Genomic DNA, 26,050 nt, shown 5'->3' with positions numbered 1-26,050 from the left:
GCAGTAGTAGAATAGCAGCACCTCTGACTATGTTGCCCGCCCAGCCATTGTGTGTTTACATCGCTCTAGAAACAACTGGAATAGAGGATTTATTTCTGATCCATCGTTTATTGACTCTAAAGAGACACTCAGGGGGCATTCGCACACAATATCGAATTAGACAGCATACTTACAGCGAATCTGCCGGCTGTATACAGCCTGACAGGTAAACTCCCTCAGCTCTATAGGTACGTCCCTTCCCTGTCAGTCTCCTAACCACCCACTAGCACTTGCTTCGTCCAGTCATGTGACGAAGGTGTCATCCGGCTACGGGATGGCGAGAGGGTCAAACTAGCTTGCATTTCCTTAAATCCATGCCATTCCTTGTTTAGACGCTTAACGTTGCTATGGCACTAGGGTATGTACGTCAGCTAACGTACGTGATTACATTGGGCGCCGCCCACTCCACTTTTGCTCTTTATGACAGGACACAAACAACGTGAGCGGTGACAACGACTTGACGGAAACATACTTGCGTTTTGGTTTCGCTTCCTTGTTTTGTTAGCGTATTCTAAGCAGCACATTCGCGTGATATTAAACTGGGGTATATATACAATTTTTATCCCTTAATATGATGTTTGTGTTTTGCGAGGATACAGGTTGATTTTCCCGATGCCCACCCCCACTCTGGGCAATTAAGGAGTTAAAATAAAGCAAACGCGCAAACACATTCGGTATTCCGGTAGAGACACAAGCTTTAATTTGGTAACATATGAAGAAGAGATCGTAGTGGTCCTGAAAGCTGGCACTCTAACGCTACTCCTAAATGAGACCTCTACCAACCCTGCGACAGTATTAGCTATTTATATGTATATTGGCCAAATATCATCAATGAAACTAAGCTGATCCCGGCAAATGCATCCGTGGAAGACTGTACATCAGCACCTGCCGCAGAACGTGCATGTATTACCGGGTATTATGTTAGCAAAACAATGAAGACGTATTTACACATGACGGTTCTCAAAGGGTTAATGCACACGTAGAGTTCTAAACACCACGTCTAGTAACAGTAACCTTCGCTTGTTGTAAGATTTTTTTTTTCAACCTTTTCCAGGTATTTTCATCCCCTAAATTTAGTATGTGTTCGAAACGTCTTATCGGAGCTATTCAAGCAGGTAAAACAGTTAAAAAAAAATGAAACAAGCTGCGGTGTTTAGAACTCTGTCGCTATGTGATGACGTTAGAACCGAACGCTCTGTGGACGCGCGTGCCCTGTTGGTCGTCACGGTGCGCGCTCGTGTTTCGAGCGGTCTATCTGCCTCTGAATGGCGGGAGGTTTCAATTACTAAGGGGGAGGGAGAAGCCCAACTGAATTCGTATTACCGAGTCTGGGCGAGCAAAACAGGGCACGCCACACTATAACGCCTGGGAGTGAGTGGGAATATATTCTGATTGAATACGTTGCTGGGTTCCTGGCTGTTACCGACTGGTAAGGACTGTGTGTCAGGCAATATGTCGCTTATGCTAATAACTGTCACTGGATGTGTCTGTAACGTACACACATATTTTGGGGTTATTTTCCTATTTCACGACAATATTAAATAATGACGTATAATGTATTGTGCATCGCTTTAGTACGAATTCCCCGTTGCGTTTTAACCCTTGAAGTATCGTATAAACTTGCAGCCCATGTCTAAATTCTGGCACTTAAAGGGTTGCGTGATGACAACAATGGTATAGAGTGTTTGCTATTTGTTTACATTGAAAGGGAAGATTGGGCTAATGCATGGTTATAGCACAGTACTGCTTTTTCGCAGGTGTTGCTGTGTAAAGGCTTGAGTTAGACAACTTTTCTAAAGCAGGGGACATTTAAAAAAAAATGTACATTGAATCTACTATTCACATATAGCCGGTATAATGCTCTGATCTGCTGAAGCTATATCAACACTTCAGAACAAATCATTTATTGTAATCAAAATGACAATAAATGAATTGCTCTGGCCATTTATATATAATATATACACACGATATATATAATATATATATATATATATATATATATATATATAAACTCGATTAATGGATGTAGAATCATTTATTATTCTGTAGTTATTTTATCCTATAGGTTATTTTTTAAAAATATTTTTTCTAAAGTGTTGCTATAACGACACATGCAGTCATTATTTATTAATTATTATCTTTTATTTAAGTAGCGACAACAATCTACCCAGCGCTTAATTCAATACATATATTCAAGGGGTATGATAAGGTGAGAATTGACAGACTAAGACAAACCGATACATTAGGTGGAGAGAGCCCTGCTTCATATACCATTTCTTTGAAAACTTTTTGAATGAAATTCAAATTTCGCAGGGCCCTACAGGAGAGTTGTGGTTGCATTGTCGATTCACTATTCATTATGAAGGGTCAACACTGACAGGTTTCTTCAGAAAGAAGGGCTGAGCTGGCCCTGTATTATTTGAAGCAAATCGTTGATTTAACTATACATTCTATGGGGCCTCTCTGCAGCAGGAGTGTGTGATGAAATCAAGGAGCTAAAGTACAGGGTCTCCTGCAACTCTGGGGTTGTGCACAGTCCCAAGGTAGCCTCCCATCCAAGTACTAAGCAGGCCCAACCCTGCTTAGCTCCCGAGATCAGACAATATCGCATGTACTCAGGACGGTATGGCAAACACAAACATTGCCCCGAATGCTGGGTTCTGTATGTATACATGTCAATCCGTGTTTCAAATCGGATGCAGAGAATTTGTATTCACTTGCGCTGAGTGAACGAGTGATGTGTGCAGCGTTACGCCAGCAGCAAGATTGATGGGCAATGGTCTGTACGGTTTTTGGATTCGGTCCTGTACTCTGCTTCCGAAATGATACATTACACATTAAAATAGAACATATTTATCAACTTAAGTGCATGTGAGAAAAGCAGCGCAAACATTCTGGAGAGACATTTGAAAATATCCATGTAAGGCCAAAGCTGCTAACAAGCAGGTGACAGAAACTTTCTACACCGAATCGTACAAAATAACACAATGCACTCGCTTCAGCTTTCCGTCAAGGGGAACAAATCATATCCGGAACACTGAGGCAAAGCAATGTATGAGATTTACAGTATGCTATGCAGATATAGAACACCCTAAATATATTAACCCCTTCGTTACCCTATAGACATACAGGTACGTCCGCCAAAGGTTTGGCAAGATTACCTTTACCTGTACGTCATGTGTTTTTCACAGCTGCTGCACGGGAGCTCAGGCTGCCAATAGCAATACCAACCAATTATCTGTAACAAGCGCCGCTACGCTGTAGGAAAAGTTTTTTATTTTTTTTTTATGAAATGTAAATAATATTGAAAAAAAATAACAATTACATTACATTTATTTATAAGCGCCAGCAGATTCCATAGAACAATTTCACATACAATAACAAACTGGTGCAAAGGAGAGAAGGGCCCTGCTCTTGCAAGCTTACCGTCTACTCCATTGGTGTCCAACGTGCGGCCCGCATAAGATCGGCAGCCAGGGCAACCGGGATCACAAGGGCCTGCTACTTACCTGTGGGAGGGTCTTTTGTACTGCACAGAGGAAGCGGAACCCAGCAGAGTCACGTGACTGTACGTGATATCACATGACTCTGCTCCAGTCCTGCTTCCTCTGTGCAGTACAAGAGAACACAGAGGGAGGCCACGCCCCCTGCTGAAGTCTGTGAGCGGCATCGAGAGAGCTGCAGTGCAGGTAAGGGGGTGGGGGAGGGTGTTTGAATGAGTATGCGTGATTGAGGGAATGAATGAGTATATGAATGAATGTGTGTGTGATAGCATGGATGTGTAAGTGCTGGAACCTAGGCATGATGGGACTGTGATTGCTGTTAGCAATCACACTCCTATCATGCCAAGTCAGCCATTACATGCTGAAACCTGGCTAGCTGCCCCCATGTGTATTGATGCTGCCAGCATTATGGGGTCTGCACATCACTTACAGCCACCCTGTACCAGCATGTACTGGCTGACTTGGCATGATAGGAGTGTGATTGCTAACAGCAATCACAGTCCCATCATGCCTAGGTTCCAGCATTTACTGGTTGCCTGGGTATGATAGGAGTGTGATTGTTGTTAGCAATCACACTCCTATCATGCCAAGTCATATTGTTTAATTTTTTTTGTCCAATTGTGGTGTGTTACTTACTTTTATTAAAAGTGTGTGGGGGGGTTATCCTTAAAGGTGGGGGGTCATTTTCGGTTTTGGCTAAGTGAACCCTGAATTTTAGGTTTTGGTCCAGAATTTTCATTTTGGTGCATCCCTAGAATAAATAGAACTATTTCATTTTTAATTATCCTGAATTTGTAGTCACAAAACTTTCTAGGCCAAGAAATCAGTGAGGGGAAAAGTAAAGGTTTTGTGTCATTTACTTTATTTCAATCTGCATATCTTATTAAAGGCTATATTTTATCACAGTGAAAAATTAGTATACAATTCTGATGAAGTGGCCCACTGCAGAAAAAACTTGGACACCCCTGATCTAGTCAGTTGTTGAGGGGGAAGTGAGACAATAGGAGAGGACGGCTTGGATGGGGATTAGTTGCTCTGCTTCCAATGATGTGTTGAAGCTGTTGATTGTTCAGATGGCTTGATTATGATGGGTGGGAGTACTGGGAAGGAATGTTGTACTCTTCCCTGAACAGTTGGGTTTTGAAAGTTGCGTATGAGGCAGAAGTCTAAACAGAACGGGGAAGGGAATTCCACAGGAGGGGTACAGCGCGGGTGAAATCCTGCTTTCAGCAATGAGCTCAGGGATGCCATTATGACATCACTGACAAACATAAAGGGCCCCCATCCGTATTGCACTGATAAGGCAAATAATAATAAAAAGAGCTAAAAGTCTAATCAGGGGACATAAATGTGTTTATTGTTCATCAGTGGCACTTACGGTGTAAGAGTTGTAAACATAATTGCAAAAAAAGGTATAGATTTGTTGGAGGTTTTTTTCTCTCATACTAGCATTATTATTATTTCCAAGCAATAGCTTCCCTTTAGTAAATAGACACAAAAGGCAACTGTTATTGCTACAGCTAAGAACAGTAGGGTAACAATAAGTATATCATTCATGAATATAAAATGTGTGTGTATGTGTGTATATATGTATATGTGTATATATATATATATATATATATACTGGTGCGGGGAACTCTGATCTCTGACAGTCGGGGAAGGTCTGCGCGATGGACGCAGACAAACCCCCGCTGCCAACTCCACCTCCTTCCGGCTGCAGGGAATCGCGTAGACGTAAACCCGCTGCCCCGGCAATACAACAGGAAGTTGGAAGCACCAGTCAGTGTGTGTGTGAGTGTGGGGGGGGTGTTAAATGGGGGCATAGGGCATTTCTGGAGGCAGAGTGCTCTGTGAAATGCCTTTTAACCCCCTTAACGCCACTCTGCCTCCTGAAATGCCTTATACCTCCCTATATGCCACTCTGCCCCATAATATGCCTTTTAACCCCCTAAATGCCAGAGTGGCATATAGGGGTATAAGGCAGGGCTTGACAAATTTGTTGTGAATCTAGGCACCAGCTAAAAAAGTTAGGAGCCAGGATTTTTTTTTAAACTAACAGTTGGTTAGGAGTGATCTGATCATCATCAGCCCACTTACTAAACTCACAGCATTTGACCTGGAAGCACCCTGGACTTTCAGGTCAGTGCTGTTTTTTTGGTTTTTTTTTTTTTAAATAATTTTTTTTGATATATATATTTTTTTAACACTTTCAATGCTGATGTTTCATTGGAGCACAGCATTGATTGATATTTAGTCCACACAAGCTTGTGGGGACAAATGTTAACCCCTGCAATGCCACGAATGTGTTATAAACAATTGTGGAATTGAAGGGGTTAACGCTGCCCTGTCGCTCTCATGGAGCGATCAGGCAGCAGGGGGGTGTTGGGGCTGGTCTCCACACTCATGTGGAGACCAAAGAACCCTCTCCCCCTGTCACTGAAGCTGCCTCTGGCAGCTGGGAAGCAATTGCTGGTCTATAAACCAGCCATTGCAGGGGGGAGTCTCTGATGACTGCTGTAGGCTTCCATGCCTACAGGAGTCATCAAAGGGCTTGTGGGGGCTCGTTTTTGCTGTTGCTGGTCTGCCTGGACTTCCAGGCAGACCACCAGCAGCAGAGCCCCTTGAAAAACGGGAATTAACCCCTAAATGCCGCGATCGCGGCATTGAAGGGGTTAACGCTGCCCTGTCGCTCTCATGGAGCGATCAGGCAGCAGGGGGATGTTGTGTCAGGTCCCCACACTTGTGTGGGGACCCAATCAACACTGAACCCCCTTTCCTGAAGCTGCCTGTGGTAGCTGAAAACGCTATTGCAGGTTTCTCTGCAATCGCGGTTTCAGCCTACAGGATCACTCCGTGGGAGTGATCACAGGCTCGGGGGCGGACTCGGAGTGGCTGTGCTGTCTGCCCAGACTCCTGGACAGACAGCAACAGCAGCGCCCCCGCGTGGTGACACGGGGGCATTTTTTTGTGAATGTAAGAGGCTGACAAACTCCTAGGCGCCAGGACAAAATTCTGAGTTGCCATGGCGACCTGGCGCCTGGGATTTGTCGAGCCCTGGTATAAGGCATTTCTGGAGGCAGAGTGCTCTATACAATGCCTTTTAACCCCCTGAATGCCACTCTGCCTCCAGAAATGCCTTTAACCCTCTATACGCCACTCTGCCTCCTGAAATGCTTTATACCTCCCTATATGCCACTCTGCCCCATAATATGCCTTTTAACCCCCTAAATGCCAGAATGGGATATAGGGGTATAAGGCATTTCTGGAGGCAGAGTGGCACATAGGGGGTTAAAAGGCATATCATGGGGCACAGTGGCACATAGAGGGTTAAAAGGCATATCATGGGCCACAGTGCCATATTGGAGTGGCAAGCCTGGGGGCAGATGTACGTAACTGGGGGGCAGGTTGGAAAATACAAGGAAATAAAAACAAAAAAATATTTTTCTCAATCATAGCTTTTATTAAAAAATGTAATCGTTTACATGAATTAACATTTACCGGTAAAACTTTTTTCCTATAGGGTCGTCTTATATTCAGGCTTTTTCTTTTTTTCCTAAATTAATATTCAGATTTTGGGGGGTCGTCTCATAATCAGGGTCGTCTTATAATCGAGCAAATACGGTATATATATATATATATATATATATATATATATATATACACACACATCCAGTTTCTCTAGAACTGGCATAAAAACATATGGAAGGAAAAAAAACAAAACAAAAAAAAAACCTTGGATTGGAAAGGGTTAGTTGCAATCTATCAAATATAAGTGTGCTTCAATAAAAAAAATATATAAATCCTGTCCTGTTTAGGGCATTAGTGCGTTACGGAATCATTTAACACATCATGGAAAGCAAATTCCGGAGAGAATCCAACTGTAAAACCAGTTAAAACGATCTTTTTGGAGCTCTATCGCTCTATTTCCCGTGTTTTATACTATACTTTGGAAATGATGTCCATGAAGTATCCAATTCACTTAAAGCATATGAAAAAATAAATGATTTGCAGATGGCTTGTATATATAATCCTTATTCAAAATAATATTGTTTAATTTTTTTTGGATGCATCAGCAAGACAAATGGTGTGATGTTAATATCTGCAGCTTTGTTTCTTTGCCTTCATAATGCCTACTTTAAGATCAAAAAAATAAAACCCATCATATTAATCTACAGACACTGGAAAAAAAAATTTCAGTTTAAATGGTTATTTGTAAAGCAGTGTTTAAAGACATTTATTATTTTCATCTTGCTGCGACTGATCAAAAGCTCTTATCTAGTTGATGAGCCGCGCTATTACAGGGTCATATAGCATTTGTTAGCAGATCCATCCTACAGCCAATGCAATTAAAATACAACAGTCAGGGCCACTGGACTAACCAAAGACGACATCTCTTTTAGGCTGCCCTGTGGGCTACTACAGTAACACCTCAGTGGCCCAGAGCTAGGTGATTGCATATAGTAATAGGTCAATGTATTTGTAGCATGTTATATATTACATAGGTGTAGTAAGATACAGGGTTTCTTGGATTGCCACACATCCATCAAACCCTCGCTTGACATTAATCAAAATTGTTTTTATTTATGCAAATCCAGTGATTTAGTTCCTTCTGTAAATAATGTTGTGCAGCAATATATATATATATTTCAAAAGAAAAGGATATTTTCTCCATTAAAATAACATCAAATGTATCAGAAATATTGTTAATGTTGTAAACAATTATTTTACGGTACCCATCAAAAAACTTGCAGGCATGGGTGGTTTTTCAGGAGTTGCGGGCGGTCAGTGTACCTGCAGGTCCCGGTAATCCTGCGCACTGCCGCAAGGCTGCCTTCGCGTTGCTCCCACACAACGTCTCGTCTCGTCTCTTCTCTTGTTCTGCCCAGGAACCCAGCGGAGTCACATGATTTTACGTCACTTCACGTAACTCCGCTGGGTTCCTGGGCAGAACAAGAGAAGACACGCTGTGTGGGAGCAACGCGAAGACATCCTTGCGGGAATGTGCAGGAAATCTGCAGATCAGGTAAGGGGGTGCGCAGGAGTGGGACACACACATTGCGGGAGCGGAATTTAAAAAAAACAGTCTCGCGCAGGGCTCTACTTTACACCACTTGATCCCACACTTGGCATTGTACTTGGTGATGTGACGCTTGAATTCACTGAGCTCTTCAGAACGAAGATGCAAACTGTAAATGCAAACTGCATGGATGGGTGCTTGATTCTATACTCCTTGGCCAATGAGTCTGAATAAAACACCTGAATTCAGTAGTTAAAAAGTGTGTCCGAATACTTATGTCCATATAGTGTGTGTGTGTGTGTGTGTGTGTGTGTATATATATATATATATACATACAAAGTCTACACCAACCCTGCCCCCCCCCGTTAAAATGCAAGGTTCTTGTGATGTTAAAGAATGAGACAAAGATAAATCACGTCAGTACTTTTTCCACCTTTAATGTGACCTATAACGTGAACGTGATATACTTATTGTTACCCTATTGTTCTCAGCTGTAGCAATAACAGTTGCCTCTTGTTTGTATTTACTAAAGGGAAGCTACTGCTGAGGAGTTGTGGTTTCACCTCCTTCACTTTACATTATAAAAGTCCAACACCAGGTAACTTCTGCTACGTGAAGAGTTGGCTGGCCCTGTATAATGCTTAGTTAAGTCAGTGAGCTAGTGACTGCTTCTCGTGACTAGTGGTTTGAATGGTATGTCATTGTTTCTGTTCTGTATCAGGATAACTTTTTATTTTACATTTTTATATATAAAAAATTCAGTTTGTAAAATCTTTGATTTCTTGTCTTATGTCCGCATTGAACATTTCATTCTGTCCTCTTAGATAAGAACATGGCAACCGGAGATGTAAAAGCAGGAATAAGAAAGTTAGAACAAAGATTAAGACTTCTCACTTATCCAAGAGATGTGGATTATTCTGGGTAAGAGGTCTCTAATATTCCTTCATATAAAAGTTTAATACATTTAATGAATATATTTGACTTTGTGGGGCTGACTGGCTAAAATCTGCAGACACAGCACATGAACCAAACAAAATCAGCTTTATTGTTTAGTCTTCTGTAACCTTAACTGAAAAGTTGATGTGTGATGTAGGTGACAACCTGTTGCAATGTACTATGAATTTGCCTTATACAGTGTGTGGGTTCCAGTTAATTTCACTTGTGATGCTCATACATGGAATGCAAAATTTAAGCCTCATCGGTCTCTGCTCTGGAAAGCATATTTATTAGGGATGCCGGTGCTGGGATGCATGTTAGAGTCTGTTTCAATACAATAAATTTGCTTAATCAAAAAGAGAGATCGCTTCTTGTTACAACTTAAAATGATTGAGTGTGTGTGTGTGTGGGGGGGTATACAGTGGATATAAAAAGTCTACACACCCCTGTTAAAATGCCAGGTTCTTGTGATGTTAAAGAATGAGACAAAGATAAATCATCTCAGAACTTTTTCCACCTTTAATGTGAACAATTCAATTGCAAAACAAGCTAAAATCTTTGAGGAGAACGAACCCCCCCCCCAAAAAACTCACAATAACCTGGTTGCATGTGTGTGCACACCCTCTTATAACTGGGGCTGTGTTCAGAATTAACAAATCACATTCAAACTCATGTTACATAGCAGTCATTACATCTGCCATCATTTAAAGTGACTCTGATTAATCACAAATAAAGTTCAGCTGTTCTATTAGGACTTACCTGACATTTGCCTAGTTGCATCTCAGATATGCATCACAATATGGCACAACAGAGGCATTACCAACAACTGGACGTCCCTCCGAAATTGATGAAAAGACGAGAAGAAAACTGGTCAGGGAGGCTTACAAGAAGCCTACTGCAACATTAAAGGAACTGCAGGAATTTCTGGCTGTACTGGCTGTGTGCTACATGTGACAACAATCTCCTGTATTCTTCATATGAATGGGGTAGGGCGGCAAGACGGAAGCCTTTTCTTACAAAGAAAAACATCCAAGCACGGCTAAAGTTTGCAAAAACAAACATCAAGTCCCCCAAAAGCACGTGGGAAAATGTGTTATGGTCTGATGAAACCAAGGTTGAACTTTTTGGCCATAATTCCAAATGGTACGTTTGGCACAAAAACAACACTACACCTCACCCAAAGAACACCATACCCACAGTGAAGAATGGTGGGGGCAGCATCATGCTTTGGGGCTGTTTTTCTTCAGCTGGAACCGGGCCTTAGTCAGGGTGGAGGGAATTATGAACAGTTCCAAATACCAGGCAATTCTGGCACAAAACCTTCAGGCGCCCGTTAGGAAGCTGAAGATGAAATTCACCTTTCAGCACGACAACGACCCAAAGCACGCATCCAAATCCACAAAAGCATGGCTTCACCAGAAGGAGATTAAAGTTAAAGTTTTGGAATGGACCACCCAGAGCCCTTTATTTATTTATTTATTTATTTTTTCTCCCCCCTCAAAGATTTCAGTTTGTTTTGCAATTGAATTGCTCACGTTATAGGTCACATTAAAGGTGGAAAAAGTTCTGACATGATTTATCTTTGTCTCATTCTGTAACATCACAAGAACCTGGCATTTAACAGGGTTGTGTAGACTTTTTATATCCACTGTGTGTATGTATATAAGTGTGTGTATGTGTATGTGTGTGTATATTAGGGCTGAAACAACGAATCGATAAAATCGATAATAATCGATAACGGAAATCGTTGTCGACGATTTCCGTTATCGATTAATCGAGTGATCGATTCGTTGTTGGAGCACTCGGCTCCTTTTACTTACCTCCGCGAGCGTTCCCCGCTTCTGCTACACGCTCTGCAGTCTCCGCCTTCTAGCTACGTGACGGATGTGACGCGTTCCGGAGGTAAGTATTCTTCATGTCTATGTGCACAGATCGCACAGAGCCACTCGCACAGAGCGAATCGCTCTGTGCGAATGGAGCCACTCGCACAGAGCGGTTCGCTCTGTGCGAGTGGCTCCATTCGCACAGAGCGGTTCGCTCTGTGCGAGTGGCTCCATTCGCACAGAGCGGTTCGCGGGGGTGGGGGTCCACGGTGGGGTGGGGGTGGGGTTTCAGGGGATGCAGGGTGTGAGTGTGGGTGCAGGGCAGAGTGGGGGTGGGGGTGCAGGGCAGAGTGGGGGTGGGGGTGCAGGGCAGAGTGGGAGTGGGGGGTGCAGGGCAGAGTGGGGGTGGGGGGTGCAGGGCAGGAGACTGGGTGCAGGGCAGAGTGGGGGTGGGGATGCAGGGTGTGAGTGTGGGTGCAGGGCAGAGTGGGAGACTGGGTGCAGGGCAGAGTGGGGGTGGGGATGCAGGGCAGGGTGTGAGTGTGGGTGCAGGGCAGAGTGGGTGCAGGGCAGAGTGGGTGCAGGGCAGAGTGTGAGTGTGGGGGCAGGGCTGGGTGCAGGGCAGAGTTGGAGACTGGGTGCAGGGGCACAGTGCAAAGTGCTGGGTGCAAAGTGCCAGTGCTGGGTACAAAGTGCCAGGGCTGGCTGCAAAGTGCCAGGGCTGGGTGCAAAGTGCAAAGTGCTGGTGCTGAGTGCTGTGTACAAAGTGCTTGCTGGGTGCAAAGTGCCAGGGCTGGGGCAAAGTGCTGGGTGCAAAGTGCCAGGCCTGGGGCAAAGTGCTGGGTGCAAAGTGCCAGGGCTGGGGCAAAGTGCTGGATACAAAGTGCTGGGTGCAAAGTGCCAGGGCTGGGTGCAAAGTGCTGAGTGCTGGGTGCAAAGTGCTGAGTGCTGGGTGCAAAGTGCCAGGGCTGGGGCAAAGTGCTGGGTGCAAAGTGCTGGGTGCAAAGTGCCAGGGCTGGGGCAAAGTTTCTTGAACAGTAATAGTCCACCTCTTTTCAGAATGTTTGGGGTTATTTTGTTTCATAAATATTGTGTTTGGGTTCTTGTACTTTGAAAATATTGTTTTTTATTACATCATAACAAAATAAGAATGTTAATGTAAATTTTAAGTTGTTTTTAACATCCAGTTCATTAAATTATTTTAAATAAACGAAAAATTTGCATATTGTTTTTTTTTATCCGATTAATCGATTAATCGAAAAAATAATCGGCCAACTAATCGATTATTAAAATAATCGTTAGTTGCAGCCCTAGTGTATATATATATATATATATATATATATATATATATTACACACACACTACCACTAAAAAGTTTGGTTGCTTAAAAAAGGAAGATATTCCATAAATATGGTTCTTTTAGGATACTGATTGCGCATCATGGGAGTTGTTATTCCAGCATGGTCCAAGAGCTACCTGGCAACCCTCCTGAATTATAATGCACCAACTATTTTGTTTTTAAATGTTACCATGAGATGCTCTATCAGGGTTCTCTGCATCACACATGAATACTGCTATACTTGGTAGCATAGCTCTTCCGAACGAGACGCAGCATTTTGTATTTTAATAAAGCTGAATTACAGTAAAATCTTGTGTAGCCCACAGTTTAGCAAAGTGTCTTAGGAGTCGTACTTTTTACTAGCAGGAGGGCTCCCCTGGTGCGGACACTCGCCTTGCTAACTCATATGAAATACGTGTGAGTTCACTTCTAATCTGTCTCTGCAGCAGAGCAGACTCGGGTTGTGCTGCTTGTACGGAGGGATACGTTGGAGATGTTTGAAAGTACTTTTCTGTTTTGTAAGGAACACATTCTGAATTTTCCTATTGCATACGTAATTCCTTGTACTTTGTTCTGCAACTAAATTCCCTGCTCTGCTCATGAAGGCTTGTACACGGCTGTCACGTAGTTCCAAGATTTAACTTCGCAAAGCGCCTGTTTTCCATATTGGTTTCTTTTAAAGCTTTGTGAAGTCTCATCCTTCAGACACCGAGCCTTTTCTCAGCACTCTGCGTAGAAATGTTTGAAGTTGTTTATGGCAGGCGCATCTCGTTTGGCCGAAACTAGAAGAGTTCAGATGGTGTTTTTGTCTAAATATAGCGTGCGTCTACAGCAGGTTTTTCATTTGTATCTTTGTTTATGAATTGTGTACTGACATGGGGGGTGACTAGAACATTTCTTAAAAGCCCGTGGATTGTCTGAGTAAGTTCTGGAAAGCTCATTATCACATGAAGAATCCGACAGAACTCGACACGTCACAAACTAGAAGCCTGTTACTAACACTGACTTCCGTTCAATAATAAGAAAAAAATCTTTCTTCCGTTTTACGTGCATTTTATACTATATTTTATATTTATTGTATGTTTACTTGTGGTTCAGTATTGTCGAAGGTGTGCCAGGTTTTTTTATGTGCGTTTTTAAGTGGTACAGTGAATTCATCGTTATTTACATACAGAGCCTATTTGCAGACTTGAAAGCTAAAGTCCACAGAATAAAACTGTCTGTTCATTGGAGTTTTTGCTTTGAACTATTACCGTGTCTTTGACATCTGCAATTTCATTATTACACAGCCCAGGAGCAGTGAGAGCAGCATGCGCAAAAGGTCCATGCCATGTTATTGAGTCCTCCATAGGCAGCTTTGATTATGGATAATGTGAGCGCATAAAAACTGCTAGTTCTGTTAATTTGAACTAGTTTAGAACAAGTGAGAAAGCAAGCTTACTTGCGACATAATACCATTGTATGTTATCCCCCGTTTTGACTCCCCATATTTGATTAGAAGTATTTTGCTATTCACCAATGTTGGGTTGTGTTTTTTTTTCGTGTTCTCCATGAAAGGTTGGTGAAAGGAGATCCTTCCGCGTCATTGCCCATCATAAGTTACGCATTCACTTGCTATTCCACGCACATTGCGGAGATTCTGGTGTCTTTGGATATAGAGCTTACAGCAAAGAGTGACTTGAGGTTCATTGATTCCGTTTATAAGGTAAGACGTGCTAATATCTAAAACATTCCGTGCATCGTTTGGCTGTAGCTTTTACATAAAAACCCCCGATGTATGACCCGTGTGATCATTTCATTAGTAGTGCCAGTTATTCTTCCCAATAGCCTTGGGATAAAGCCGCAATGGTTCTAATGGCCATCCAGTCTTCAAATCTCCCGATAGATGGACAGGTTAAATTTAACTGCATGCGGGAAGGTAAAGAACTATCCTTTATACTGGCGATAAACATGTTTACATGCTCTTTCCAGGTTCTACGTGATGTGTTTAACTATAAGCCTGTGTTAACAAAACAGCAGTTCCTCCAGTATGCGTTTTCTGAAAGGAAGATACAGATCGTCTGTGACATTATTGACTGTGTAATGAAGAAACACAAAGAATTCATCAATAAAAACAAGGTACAATAAGGCTGGTTGTTATAATGGTGAAACACTTGACGTTATCATGACTAATTTAATGTAAGAAAGTCTTACTTTACTGAGCTGGTGGTGGACAAGTGGAACAGAAGTGGTAGAAGCTAATACAGTAAGAGAACCTAAACATGCATAGGAGAGGCACATGGCTATCTTGAATCTGAGATAAGACCAAAGGGTGATTAAGGTGTAAGACTTAAGAGATAAGGTGAACGGTTCTTAAGTAGCATCAAATTCTATTTTTCTGGTTCAATTGTTTTTATTCTTTTTTTTTTTTTTTTTCTTTCTGAATGTGTTCTCTGTTTTCAGTCATCAACATAACACTACAGGGGAGAACTATTGAATTGTTTTTTTCTTATTGCACACAGCCAAGAATTGCATTTACTTACCTCATTAGAAAATAAATATACAAGATATTGCATTGTCTCTCATTTCATTACATTTCCACAACTTTACCTAAAGGTGTTAGGCGCACATCTGTGTGTTGGGAATTATAATTGTCAAAGGCATGGAAGTTTCTTCTACAGGAAGAACAGAGCTGCCCTGTATAATGCATAGTTAAAATAATTACCTTACACTAGGCATTAATCACGTCCAGCCCTTCATAATGCATAGTGAATTGAAATCTTGCCCCAAACCAAAACTTATCTGCAAGCTAATGGTTTATTGAAGAAAACTCTAACTGCAAGTAACCTAATGTCCACATTGTGTCCCCATCATTTAATTGTAGAACCCCAATTTTATTTTTTTTTACAAAAAAAGGTCATGGAATTCAAAGACCTTTAAATAACCTTAGCTCTTTAGGTCGAGAAGCTCTTTGGAATAAGGCAAATGTCCATGCTATATAGCAGCATTTTAAAAGTAACCTTGTGTAATGCTTAAGACCTTTATAATTTTCCACTCTTTCATCTAGATAAATGTTCTGTTTAAATAGATGTCATACTATGGATCTTTCCTTGTTACTTGCCGTTTCTTACTGGGCTTATTAGGTCAGCAACGACACTATCTTCTCATCGTTGAATCCCTCTATAACACCCTCATTTGTTCCTGTCTTAAGAAAATTGACCTAACGCTAAGACACAAAAGTCATGTTTAAGTAAAGTACAAAGATAATTAATCAAAGCTTCATATTCCACTGATATGTTTATAAAGGAATGTACGTGAAGTTCCAAGGTCATTGTCAAAGTACAGCCATACAAAATGCAAGCTGTGTCTAAAACCTTAACATCTTTCAGGGTATTTAACAAATATTATTATTTTTTTTTATAAGTAGTCTATTATCAATTATATATCTTAATCATGGAGGAGATGAGTAAGTGTGGCTGTCATTTGCAACTGTTTTCCAACAATTAAAGTATACATATTTTGAAAAATGTGGAAATATTTGTTGATGTTCTGATGCCATACTATTGGAGCCCATGGGTGACCAAAAGGGCCTGACTTACAGTCTTGTACTCGCCTCCCTTTATCGAGACCTTTTTACTATTCAGCAGAAACCTCACATCTAAATGTTTAGCTTGTGAGACAATGAGAGTGATGCGTCTTTTAGGAGATGTACTAAAAGCTCTACTAACAGCCTGATTACCTACAAGCATGGTAGCGTGTGAACTGGACTTGTAGTGGCCCTATCACCTCCGATTATTGAGGTTCTTGCAGGGACTCCTACTGATCCTTATGCTCTGGATAAGTCATGCTTGGCTCAGATCAGACTAAGCCACCAACCATCTTTCCCACCTCTACTCATTCTTTATTTTTAAATAATTTTCTATCCACGTACCCTTACACATTGACGTATGGCTTTTTTGTTAACGTGCTCCTGTTGAGTGTCTGTTCTGCTTTTTTTCTTGGCCGAGTCACATGGTGCACGTTCCAATTTGCTTGGGCTTCAGCAACTCTCCCTAATAATCCTTCCTACATATAAGCGGACGTTAAAAGAAAACCACAAGACTTTTCATGGAAAGCACAGAGGCTTACTTAGCTTTTTATTTCAATTGTATGTGATTAGAAGATGTGGGAAATAAGTAAACCATCATATCTGGTTATTATTATTTTATTAGCCGCTCAGTATCATTTAAGATTAGCCCTGCTCAGCTAAGTCAGTCATTGGCTCAGGTAGACCTCCTGAAACCTCTGATTTATGATCTAGCGCAAATAAAATGTGTTGTCAGTAGTAAAAGTGATTGTTTTATTGCCGTGGCCTTTATGTCACCAATAAACTCATATTTCATAAAACCGAATTGTGTATTATGTTTCCTTTGTTTAAGTTAATTGATATGATACGCATGGCTTCCAACTATGTTTGGCCTACACAGGAATGTAATTAAAATGTCTGTTCAAACAAGAATTTTTCAGGAATAACTACATAGACACAATCCTTTTATTGGCAAAGGTTAGTTAATTTTTTTTTGGCAAAAAGTACCAAGTGAAAGGTAGCCAAATATTTTTTTAACACAATTCTGGCTTTAATTTACTGTTTAAAAAACCCCTCATAGACTGCTATCAGGATCATCTATTTTCAGTATCATAGATTTTCTTGACCTATTGAGTGTTATTAAATATTAAAAGCATGTTGTACCAAGTCCCTATTATATATAAGATAAAGCAAGTTTTGGTGACATGGAGGGTTCATGTAAAGAATAGATAACAGCCCCGGAGTACACAATACATGCAAAACAAATTGCCGGGATATGTTTGTAGGTTTAGTTGATGTCCAGATTGCTGGTATTTCTAAGCATCGTGCGACGTTCTGTGCCTTGTGCGGGTGTTGTATTTTTTTGTTACTATGTTTCTGTGCAACTTTTGCAATGACTGCTGCTTTATCCCCCTTTTGAACAGGTTAAACCCCATCCAATAAAGAAAAACATTTCTGTTAAAGATACATGTGAGATCTTTTACCCTGAAGAGACATATGTGCAACCACCACAAGCTGAACAAAGCCAGGTGGGTAACCTTGAAACAGTTGGCGTATACAAAGGATGCCTTTTTTAATGTTTTATAAGATTTTATTTACGTTTAAGTATCAAAGTAAAGTCAACATGTCGCTGTGCCGAATCCTGTGTTTTACAGTTAAGTCTACTTAGTAAACAAACAGATACAAAACACTGTATATCAACATGTGAGACAGACCAACCATCTTATCACCTTGTAAATAGGATTTGCATGAATGCAGGGGGAACTTTTAAACTGATAATCTCTATATTGCTTAAACACTATAGGCGTGTTAGAGAAACATATTTCATTGTGCCAAGCCCTAGAGTGAAAACTACATAGCAGATATGTAGCTGGCAAAGAGAGCTCATCTCCTATGTAGCTCTACTCTGCACAAAGTGATGGATTGCTCAGATCGTGTCTCCATTGCAGCGGGCTGCCTGCTAGCTGCTGATAAATATGGAGCATGCAACCCAAAACCCCAAACTTTATATGTTTTTAAACATTGATACCTAAATTTTGTCTTACGATTTATCATGATAACAGTGATATATAGTCCTATGAATTCTAGTTCACCGAACTGGCCCAGAGGCAAGCGTCTGTAGCAAATTCCTCATCTCATTGACTATTTTGGTCTTCCGTGTGTAAAGGTACACGCTAGCCATCGTTTGCACTTTAATGCGTGTGATGGCTGAGCATCACCTTCTATTTATGAATGCAAATGCTTAGATGTATTATGGAATCTTTGCTATGCAGTTGCTCTGCCCCATCACCCCAGGGCTATCTGCCTTGCAGTAGATGCGTTCCATGGGGCTCCTCTCTTGCGCGCACCCATATTCACTATGCACTCCATTGTTTCCCTCTTTTCATGCTTCAGTGGCTTTCTCCTATTAGGGGTTTTATGATGGTTAATAATGGAATACACCTTTTTGTTTGTTTACAGCAGGGATGATAGGATTTTGCTTTTGTAATTGAGTTATTTTGTAAGTATAAACGTCTCTGGAGCTTTATAACGTTCTGGTGGGGAAGCCGTCTGCTCTTGAATTTAGAATATGCCTCATAGGATGCTAGTAATGAAATCAGCAGATTATTATTGATCCATACTTGAGCAATTCTACATTTGGTTAACAAGACCTGTTAACATTCAATTGCTAATAAAGATATAAATAATTTCCTGGTGTTAATGACAAGACGTAGCATATTTCCCTAGACAGTAAAATAAAATAACTAAATTGCTTGTTCTGCTTGTTACCCTCCCCCATGTTTTATAGAACTCTTATTAAGCATGACCGTTCTTACCTGCTTAAAACAAAATCAAACATGTTTCTAAAATGTTTATACGTGTCTTTCAAAAAAATCTAGACCTGAACTACTAATCATAATATTAATATTTATAATATTATATTTTATTTATATAGCACCAACAATTTACGCAGCGCTTACAGTACATATATTCAAGACTAGAACAACCAATGTATTTTAACGCAATGATATAATGCCTCCCGTGGTTTTTACTGCTATTACTTTTGTTGTGATTTCTAATGTAGAAGAAGCCACTGGTGGAGCGCCACACAGGCCATGATCTGAACTTGCCGCCTTTGTGTACAGCTACCAGAATTCATCCACCGCCCAGTGAAGAAGAGACGTCTGTATCGGAATCTGAGCCTGAAAGCCCATGCACACCTTTGGTATGTAACCTTATGGAAGATATCCGTTATAATATTACCATAGTAGCAAATGTTGTAAAAGGAAAAAGCTTCATATTTAAGTAAACACTCTCGCGGGTACAAATGAAATACTGAGGAATACTAAATCTATTAGAGCTTAAAAATTTATGTTGAGATAAGGGCTCTGGGGGCCCTTATTCACTTCACTTCTGAAGATAGTTCTTAATCACTTTGGCTGTATATTTGGGGTTGTTGTCGTGCTGCAGAATAAATTTGGGGCCAATCTGATGCATCTCTGATTGTATTGCATCGTACATATTTACCTGTAAAGGAGATCATTAACTTGCAAGGAGCCTCAACCTTTAAACACTCGTTCTTGTTCTGCACCTGAGGCCTTTAGCGAACAAACTGCCTTCTGCTGCAGCCAAACAATTCAAATTTTGCTGCGATTTCTCTGCACCCCAGCTCAGATGTTTTTGTGAATAGTTGAGTCACCTGGCCTTGTTTCCAAGTTGGTGTTATGGCTTTTTGGCCGTAGATTTCCATGAAGACCACTTCTGACCAGACTTCTCAATACAATAGAAAGGTGTACCAGGCTCCCACTGTTTTCTGCCAATGCTGAGCTGATGGCACTGCTGGACGTCTTCCGATTGGGAAGGGAAGAAAGCTTATGTCTTTAATCTGCTGCACTAAGTTTCCTTGGCTGACCACTTTGTCTACGGTCCTCGACATTGCCCGTTTCTTTGTGCTTCTTCAAAAGAGCTTTGACATAACACCTGAAAACCCCTGTCTGGCTTGAAATGTCTACCTGGGAGAGACCTTGTTAATGCAGCATAACCTCATGGTGTCTTATTGCTGTGCTCAGTCATGACTTTTGACATTAAACTGCCTTCAGCAACTTCACCTTATTAGTGAGTTTTGTCTGTTCACCCATTTTTTTTAATGATTGTGTTCCCACCTACATATTAAATTGATGATCATTAGCACCTGTTTGGTATAATTGTTTAATTATACACCTATCTATATGCCTACCAAACCCCTGACTACCTAGAAGAATTGATGCTGGTTTGAAGGCAAAAGGGTTGTCAGGCCTAATATTGGTTTTAGATTTTTCTTCTGCTCACCCACTTTGCATTTTGTTAAATTATACAATTTCTTTTTCCTTTTCTTTGCCAGTGCTTGCTCTATTATGCTTTGTAATATAAAGCACTGTTTTTTTACAGGCTTCAAAGGATGAGTCAACACAAATTGAGTTACTTAAAATCCAGATAGCTGAATGCCAAGAAAAACTACAAAGGTTTGATTGGATGGAAGAAAGAATACATACCTTAGAGACTGAAATGAAAGGAAAAATAATTATTGATGAGACAGATTGGAATAACCTTCTTAGCCGTGTTTTACTCCTGGAAACAGATCGACTCATAAATTCAAAGAAGGTGAGACACTAAGTTTTTGTGTCCTATCCTCTGAGAGAAAATATTCATTGTGTTACAGTATTGAGTTTAGGGCAAAAGCTTTATTTTTCAGGGTCATCTGAAGTACAGCTGTTTGCAAAATTCTTACCAAACGTGTAGACTAATATTGTTAGCTAAGGTTATTTAGCTTAACTCTTCTCGTCTCAGGCAAACAAGTAAAATCTTCTAAAATACTGGACTGTATCTATTTATTAAAATTTGTGCCATCGCTTACATACATAGTATTGCCAGATGGTAATGCGTACATTGAGTTCATATCCCAAAAGCTGTTGCAATAAGTATTAATATCAATGCTTAAAAAGTATTATAATATTTGCCGCTGTACTGGAGAGGAAGTACGAACTTGTATTAGATTCTGGTATTCTCTGTAAGTGGAATATTACATGTACTACTGCTAAATTGTTCTTTTAATTGTGATTATCGGGCTAATAAGGTCTGTAGCACTGTGTAACTGATAAGGCAGCTTCAGGCCCTGGTATCCTTCATAAGGAAGATGAAGTCCTGGCTGTTGTTTTTAACTGTGCTAGTGTTTTATGGTTCGATTTCAAGCTTGATTTTAAGAAGAAGGCATTTGCAATATAAGTACTGGTGGATGAAGAATCAAATCAAACTTGATGCAGTGCAGTGAAAAAGTATTTGCCCCCTTTCTGATTTCTTCCATTTTTCGTAACACGTGTCAGTTCATCCAACTTATTTTAGTACGACGTGACAAAGTGAGTAAAAACAAAATTCAGTTTTTTTAAATGAGGACCCAACCCTACCTGGCGCTATGAGAAAAATGCAATTGCCCTCTTGGATACTAAATTAACCGAAAAATAATCAAATATAATTCATAATTGTTCAATTTCACTTGGCACACCGAGGCATGATTACTGCCAGCCTTGTAAACATCCATTAAATAGAACTTGCAAAGTGAAATAGGCTAAAAGGTCTCAAAAAGCAGCGCATGATGCTGAAATCTCATGAAATTCATGAACAGATAAGAAACAAAGTCATTGACATCTATCAGTCTGGAAAGGGTTTCAAAGCCATTTCTAAGGCTCTGGAGATCCAGCGAACCAACGTGAGACCCATTATCTATGAATGGAGGAAACTTGTAACAGTGCTGAACTTCCCAAGAGTGGCCGGCCTACCAAATTTAATCCAAGAGCGCATTGATGACTAATTCAGGAGGTCACAAAAGAACCCAGACTAACATGTAAAGAACTGCAGGCCTGGCTCGCCTCGGTTGAGGTCAGTGTTCACAATTCCATAATAAGAAAGACTGTGCAAAAAAAGTTGCAAGGCAAAAACCACTGCTGACCAAAAGGGCTTGTCTCACATTTGCTGACCAACAGCTTGATGACCCCCAAGACTTTTGGGGGTCATTCTATGGATTGACGTGTCAAAAGTCAAACTTTTTTGGAAGACGTGCGCTGTTATATCTGGCGTAAAGCCACAGCACACAGCATTCCATAATAAGATCATACCAACAGTCAAACACATTGTTGCTAGTGATGGTCTTGGGCAGCTTGCCATTACTGGTGGAAAGAGAATGTCTGGCCATCAGGTGTTGACCTAAAACTCAGTTATGTTATGCAGTAGGACAAAGATTTGGAGCACACAAACAAGTCTGCATCTGAATGCCTCAAAAAGAAACCAAATTAAGGTTTTGGAGCGGCTGACTTGAATCCGATTGAGAAGCTGTAGCATGACCATAAGAAATAAGTTCATGCTTGAAAACCATCCAAAGTGGTTGAATTAATACAAATCTGCCAAGAATTTCTCCACAATTTCTCAGCTGTGTAAAAGACGCATTGCCAGTTATCGCAAACGTTTGCGGTTTTTTAGGGGGCCATTACTTTTTCCCATGGATGATATAGGTTTTGATTAACTCTTTTTATCTTTAATCAATGAAATGATTTAAAAACGACCTGATTTGTTTACTCATGCTGTCTTTTGTTTTATATTCAAATTAGTCGGATGATCTGAAACATTTAAATGTGACAAATAAGCAAAATTGGAATAAACCAATAAGGGGCAGAAACTTTTTCACATCACTGTATATAGGGTTAATCTATAAATCTATATTGTATAAACATAATTTATGATGCTTTCAGAGAGACCTGTCATCAGAATTTACAGCCATAAGTGATGAACGCACGTCGAGTAGAATGACAAACGAAGCCTGCAGAGGTGAGTTTCCATAGTTGGGACTAACTGCGTCAAACAGGAAGCACCTGTTTAATAATAATAATAATAGTAATAATTATACCCACTAGAAAGTGGTCATTTGCTTGTAGTAACACAGAAGTAACATTTTCTCAGGGCTGTTGCTGTAGCGCTGCAATGGGCAATCACTGCCATCACTCCTAGTAGGACTAAAGCTCCCATGTTTACTAGGTCGATGGGAGCTGCAGTGCTACGACGGCCATGATGCAGATAATATGTGTGCAAGTAAAAAGCTTCTTTTCTTCTTGAAATCTCTACATGTTAGAACGTTGCAAGCAAATTCAATTCTTTATGTAGCTGTATAAAATAAGCCAACAAAACAAAATATACTTCCTTCTTTACACACATTGGTTTCAATCTGCATTTGGTAATCGGTTAAATGGAACAAGTGGAGTCCTATGTCTCTTGTTTGGAAAGAGGGATTTCTTACTCATAATGATCCCCATCTTGAGTTAAATAGACATCGCCAGTAGTGTTGTTATACATCCCCACCACCATTTTACAGTTTAATTAGTGTTTCATGCATGGAAATCTGGGTTTGATGTCTTTGCCGCCAAAGTATCCCATAGCGGTTTGGTATATTTCATGCCTCTGGCGAACCGACCCAAGCACATGACAAATCTCTAACTTTCAATGAGAAACATTTTATATTTTATTCATAGAAACCCCACTGATTCTTTAGATGTGAATGAGAGATGGTTATTTTGCTAAGTTGGACGGGGATATGTTGACTGGTATTTTTATGCTATGCCGCAAGTAGTTGTAGCAGTGTTTCTGTACATTTCTAAATATGCAATACCTTTTTAATGGTTCGCTTTGGTATCCGTACGAGACAATATTTGCGTCTTTTACAATCAGCTATGTGGTCCTACTGCCATCTAGTGGTTCTGCAGAATAGAATTCACCCGGTTAGGACAGGACCTGAAAGAATAGCTGCCATTCTGTGTACGGTTTCAATAGTTGTTTTACTAATTTTAATTATTTGTAGAGCGTCACATTTAGGAAAAAAGCTCCAAACAAACCTCTTCAAAGAAGAGAAGTTATATGAATACAGAGTTGAGATAGCATATTCTGAAAAACCTATGTAGCGGAAACAGTTCTTTTTTTATAAAAAAAAAAAAAAGAAGCTATTTTGGACAGTATTTGTCCTTCTGGGGCATCTGAATGCCATATTTCATTGTTGGTCTTATATTGGTCTTATCTCTGATGGTTATCAATACATTCTTTTGAAGCTGGGTCATTTGATGTACTCCCTGTCTGCAATTAACTTTGAAAACATCATGGAAAAAACCCCATGGTTTATTCCAAACATTGCATCGCAGACTGTGTATAGTAAATCAAGTTGTTTACAACTGACCAAGCAAGATGACATAGGTTACTAAAAATGAAACCTTTTTGCACAGATTTCAAGGCTAAGGGGGATATCCACGAGAACCATCATCAGTCCTCTGGATACAGTTCCTTGCTATCTGCAGACATATCTCCCATAGCTATTGACATAAATCACAGCAACTTGACAGAAAATCCAAAGGTAAGTAAAGCTGGCAAATGATTTAGTGAATTCCATCGTAGGGTCAAAAGAACACGCAAGCATTAGTATAGATAAATGTCCAGCTAGGAGCCATACAGATTCTAAATCCTGTATATGATGTAATAAAGTGATCACCGGAAAAATGTGTTTACAGGAAACGGCAAGGCAAAGGATGGAGAGGATTGGTAAAATGTAAGTAAAAATCACGTTTTCCTTTCAGATTAAAGCTAAAATAAGATATTTGTATATCGAGGGTATTGGGCACTTCAAGGTGTGGAACCAATTTCTGCTTATTAACATCTTGCGTCATTTGTTTTCAGACCAAACTAACAGTTTATGATCAGGGACTCTAACTAAACCTGTTTAATGGTTTTGGAAGTGTTACTGAAATTTGTCCAGGATATTTGGTTGAAGTGTTTCACAATGCGCTTTGCCTGAGTTTTAAGTCACCGTTTGACATCACTTTTCCAATTTAAAGTATATATGCAAAAAAAAGCCCAAGGTGCCGGTTTATGTTAAATATTCAGTTAATGTCTATTGTAGTGTATTTTACCGATCGGTGTGAGTGAGGGCTTCCTAATTTAATCCATTTATGTGTAATTAATATTATTAGTATTATTTCTGTAATACTAACCAAATTGTATTTTTTTTCATGCCCCTTGAATATATGTATTGTAACAAGCGCTGCGTAATTCATTATACAATAAGGTTATGTATAAAGTAAAACATTTAAAAGTGGGTAGGTGTGGATAGCTCTCTCTATCGATTCTCTCTCTCTAATTATATCATGTATATGTATTGCTACAGAACCAGCTATTGCTGTGGGAATAAAATGTACGTTCATTGCTTGTGAATGAAGCCAGGATATTTATGTATGTGCGATATAATATATAACTGGCATGGACGGATTGTTTTGTGACTGGATCCATTAAGTATGACCTGATTTTTTTTTCTCTCTGTTGGTAGGATGGAAGAAACAACGCAACTACTGAAAATTTCAAGTAAATCATCATAGATTATTTTTATTTCCTTTTTATTATCAAACAATTTGATATTTGGTTGTAAGCCGATCTCTAATAAAATATTTTTTTATATATAAGGTATGTTGTATTTTTTTTTAAATACTATTTTGTTTTAATGTACTCTTTACTTTCTACACAAAAGACAAGCTCCCATTAAGTTTGACTTTTATAAAACATCCGTCATGTCATTTTGTACTTTGGAGGAGGTGAGGAAAAGTAAGACTTTATACATTAAATAGAAACATGATTAGAAATCTATTTTAATGTGTTTTTTTTTAATATATATCTCGCAAAATCGTTGTTTTTACAACTTGTCCATATGCTGCGCAACTTTTTTAACATTTGTAATTTGTATATGGTATATCTGAGAAAAACAACCAAAAAGCAGCAAACCGGAATTAACACGAGAATGTTTCAGATCTTCAA

The 26,050-nt window shown here is 40.0% G+C and overlaps 1 protein-coding gene across 1 annotated transcript; it reads left to right on the top strand.

The window, feature by feature from the left end:
* Window positions 1-1,283: 1,283 nt before the first annotated feature.
* Window positions 1,284-25,701, top strand: CEP44 (centrosomal protein 44). Its single transcript, XM_053459660.1, has 11 exons — window positions 1,284-1,468; window positions 9,384-9,480; window positions 14,215-14,362; window positions 14,629-14,775; window positions 17,626-17,730; window positions 19,266-19,406; window positions 20,609-20,821; window positions 22,960-23,035; window positions 24,475-24,602; window positions 24,757-24,794; window positions 25,569-25,701. Exons 2-11 carry the CDS (start codon window positions 9,392-9,394, stop codon window positions 25,615-25,617), a joined length of 1,134 nt encoding a protein of 377 aa, XP_053315635.1. The 5' UTR covers window positions 1,284-1,468; window positions 9,384-9,391; the 3' UTR covers window positions 25,618-25,701.
* The last annotated feature ends 349 nt before the right edge of the window (window positions 25,702-26,050 follow it).

This window comes from Spea bombifrons, chromosome 1 (genome assembly GCF_027358695.1).
Source record: "Spea bombifrons isolate aSpeBom1 chromosome 1, aSpeBom1.2.pri, whole genome shotgun sequence".
Taxonomy (NCBI): Eukaryota; Metazoa; Chordata; class Amphibia; order Anura; family Pelobatidae; genus Spea; species Spea bombifrons.
Note: the sequence above shows the minus strand (reverse complement) of the source record. Positions and strands in the feature narration are given on the sequence as shown.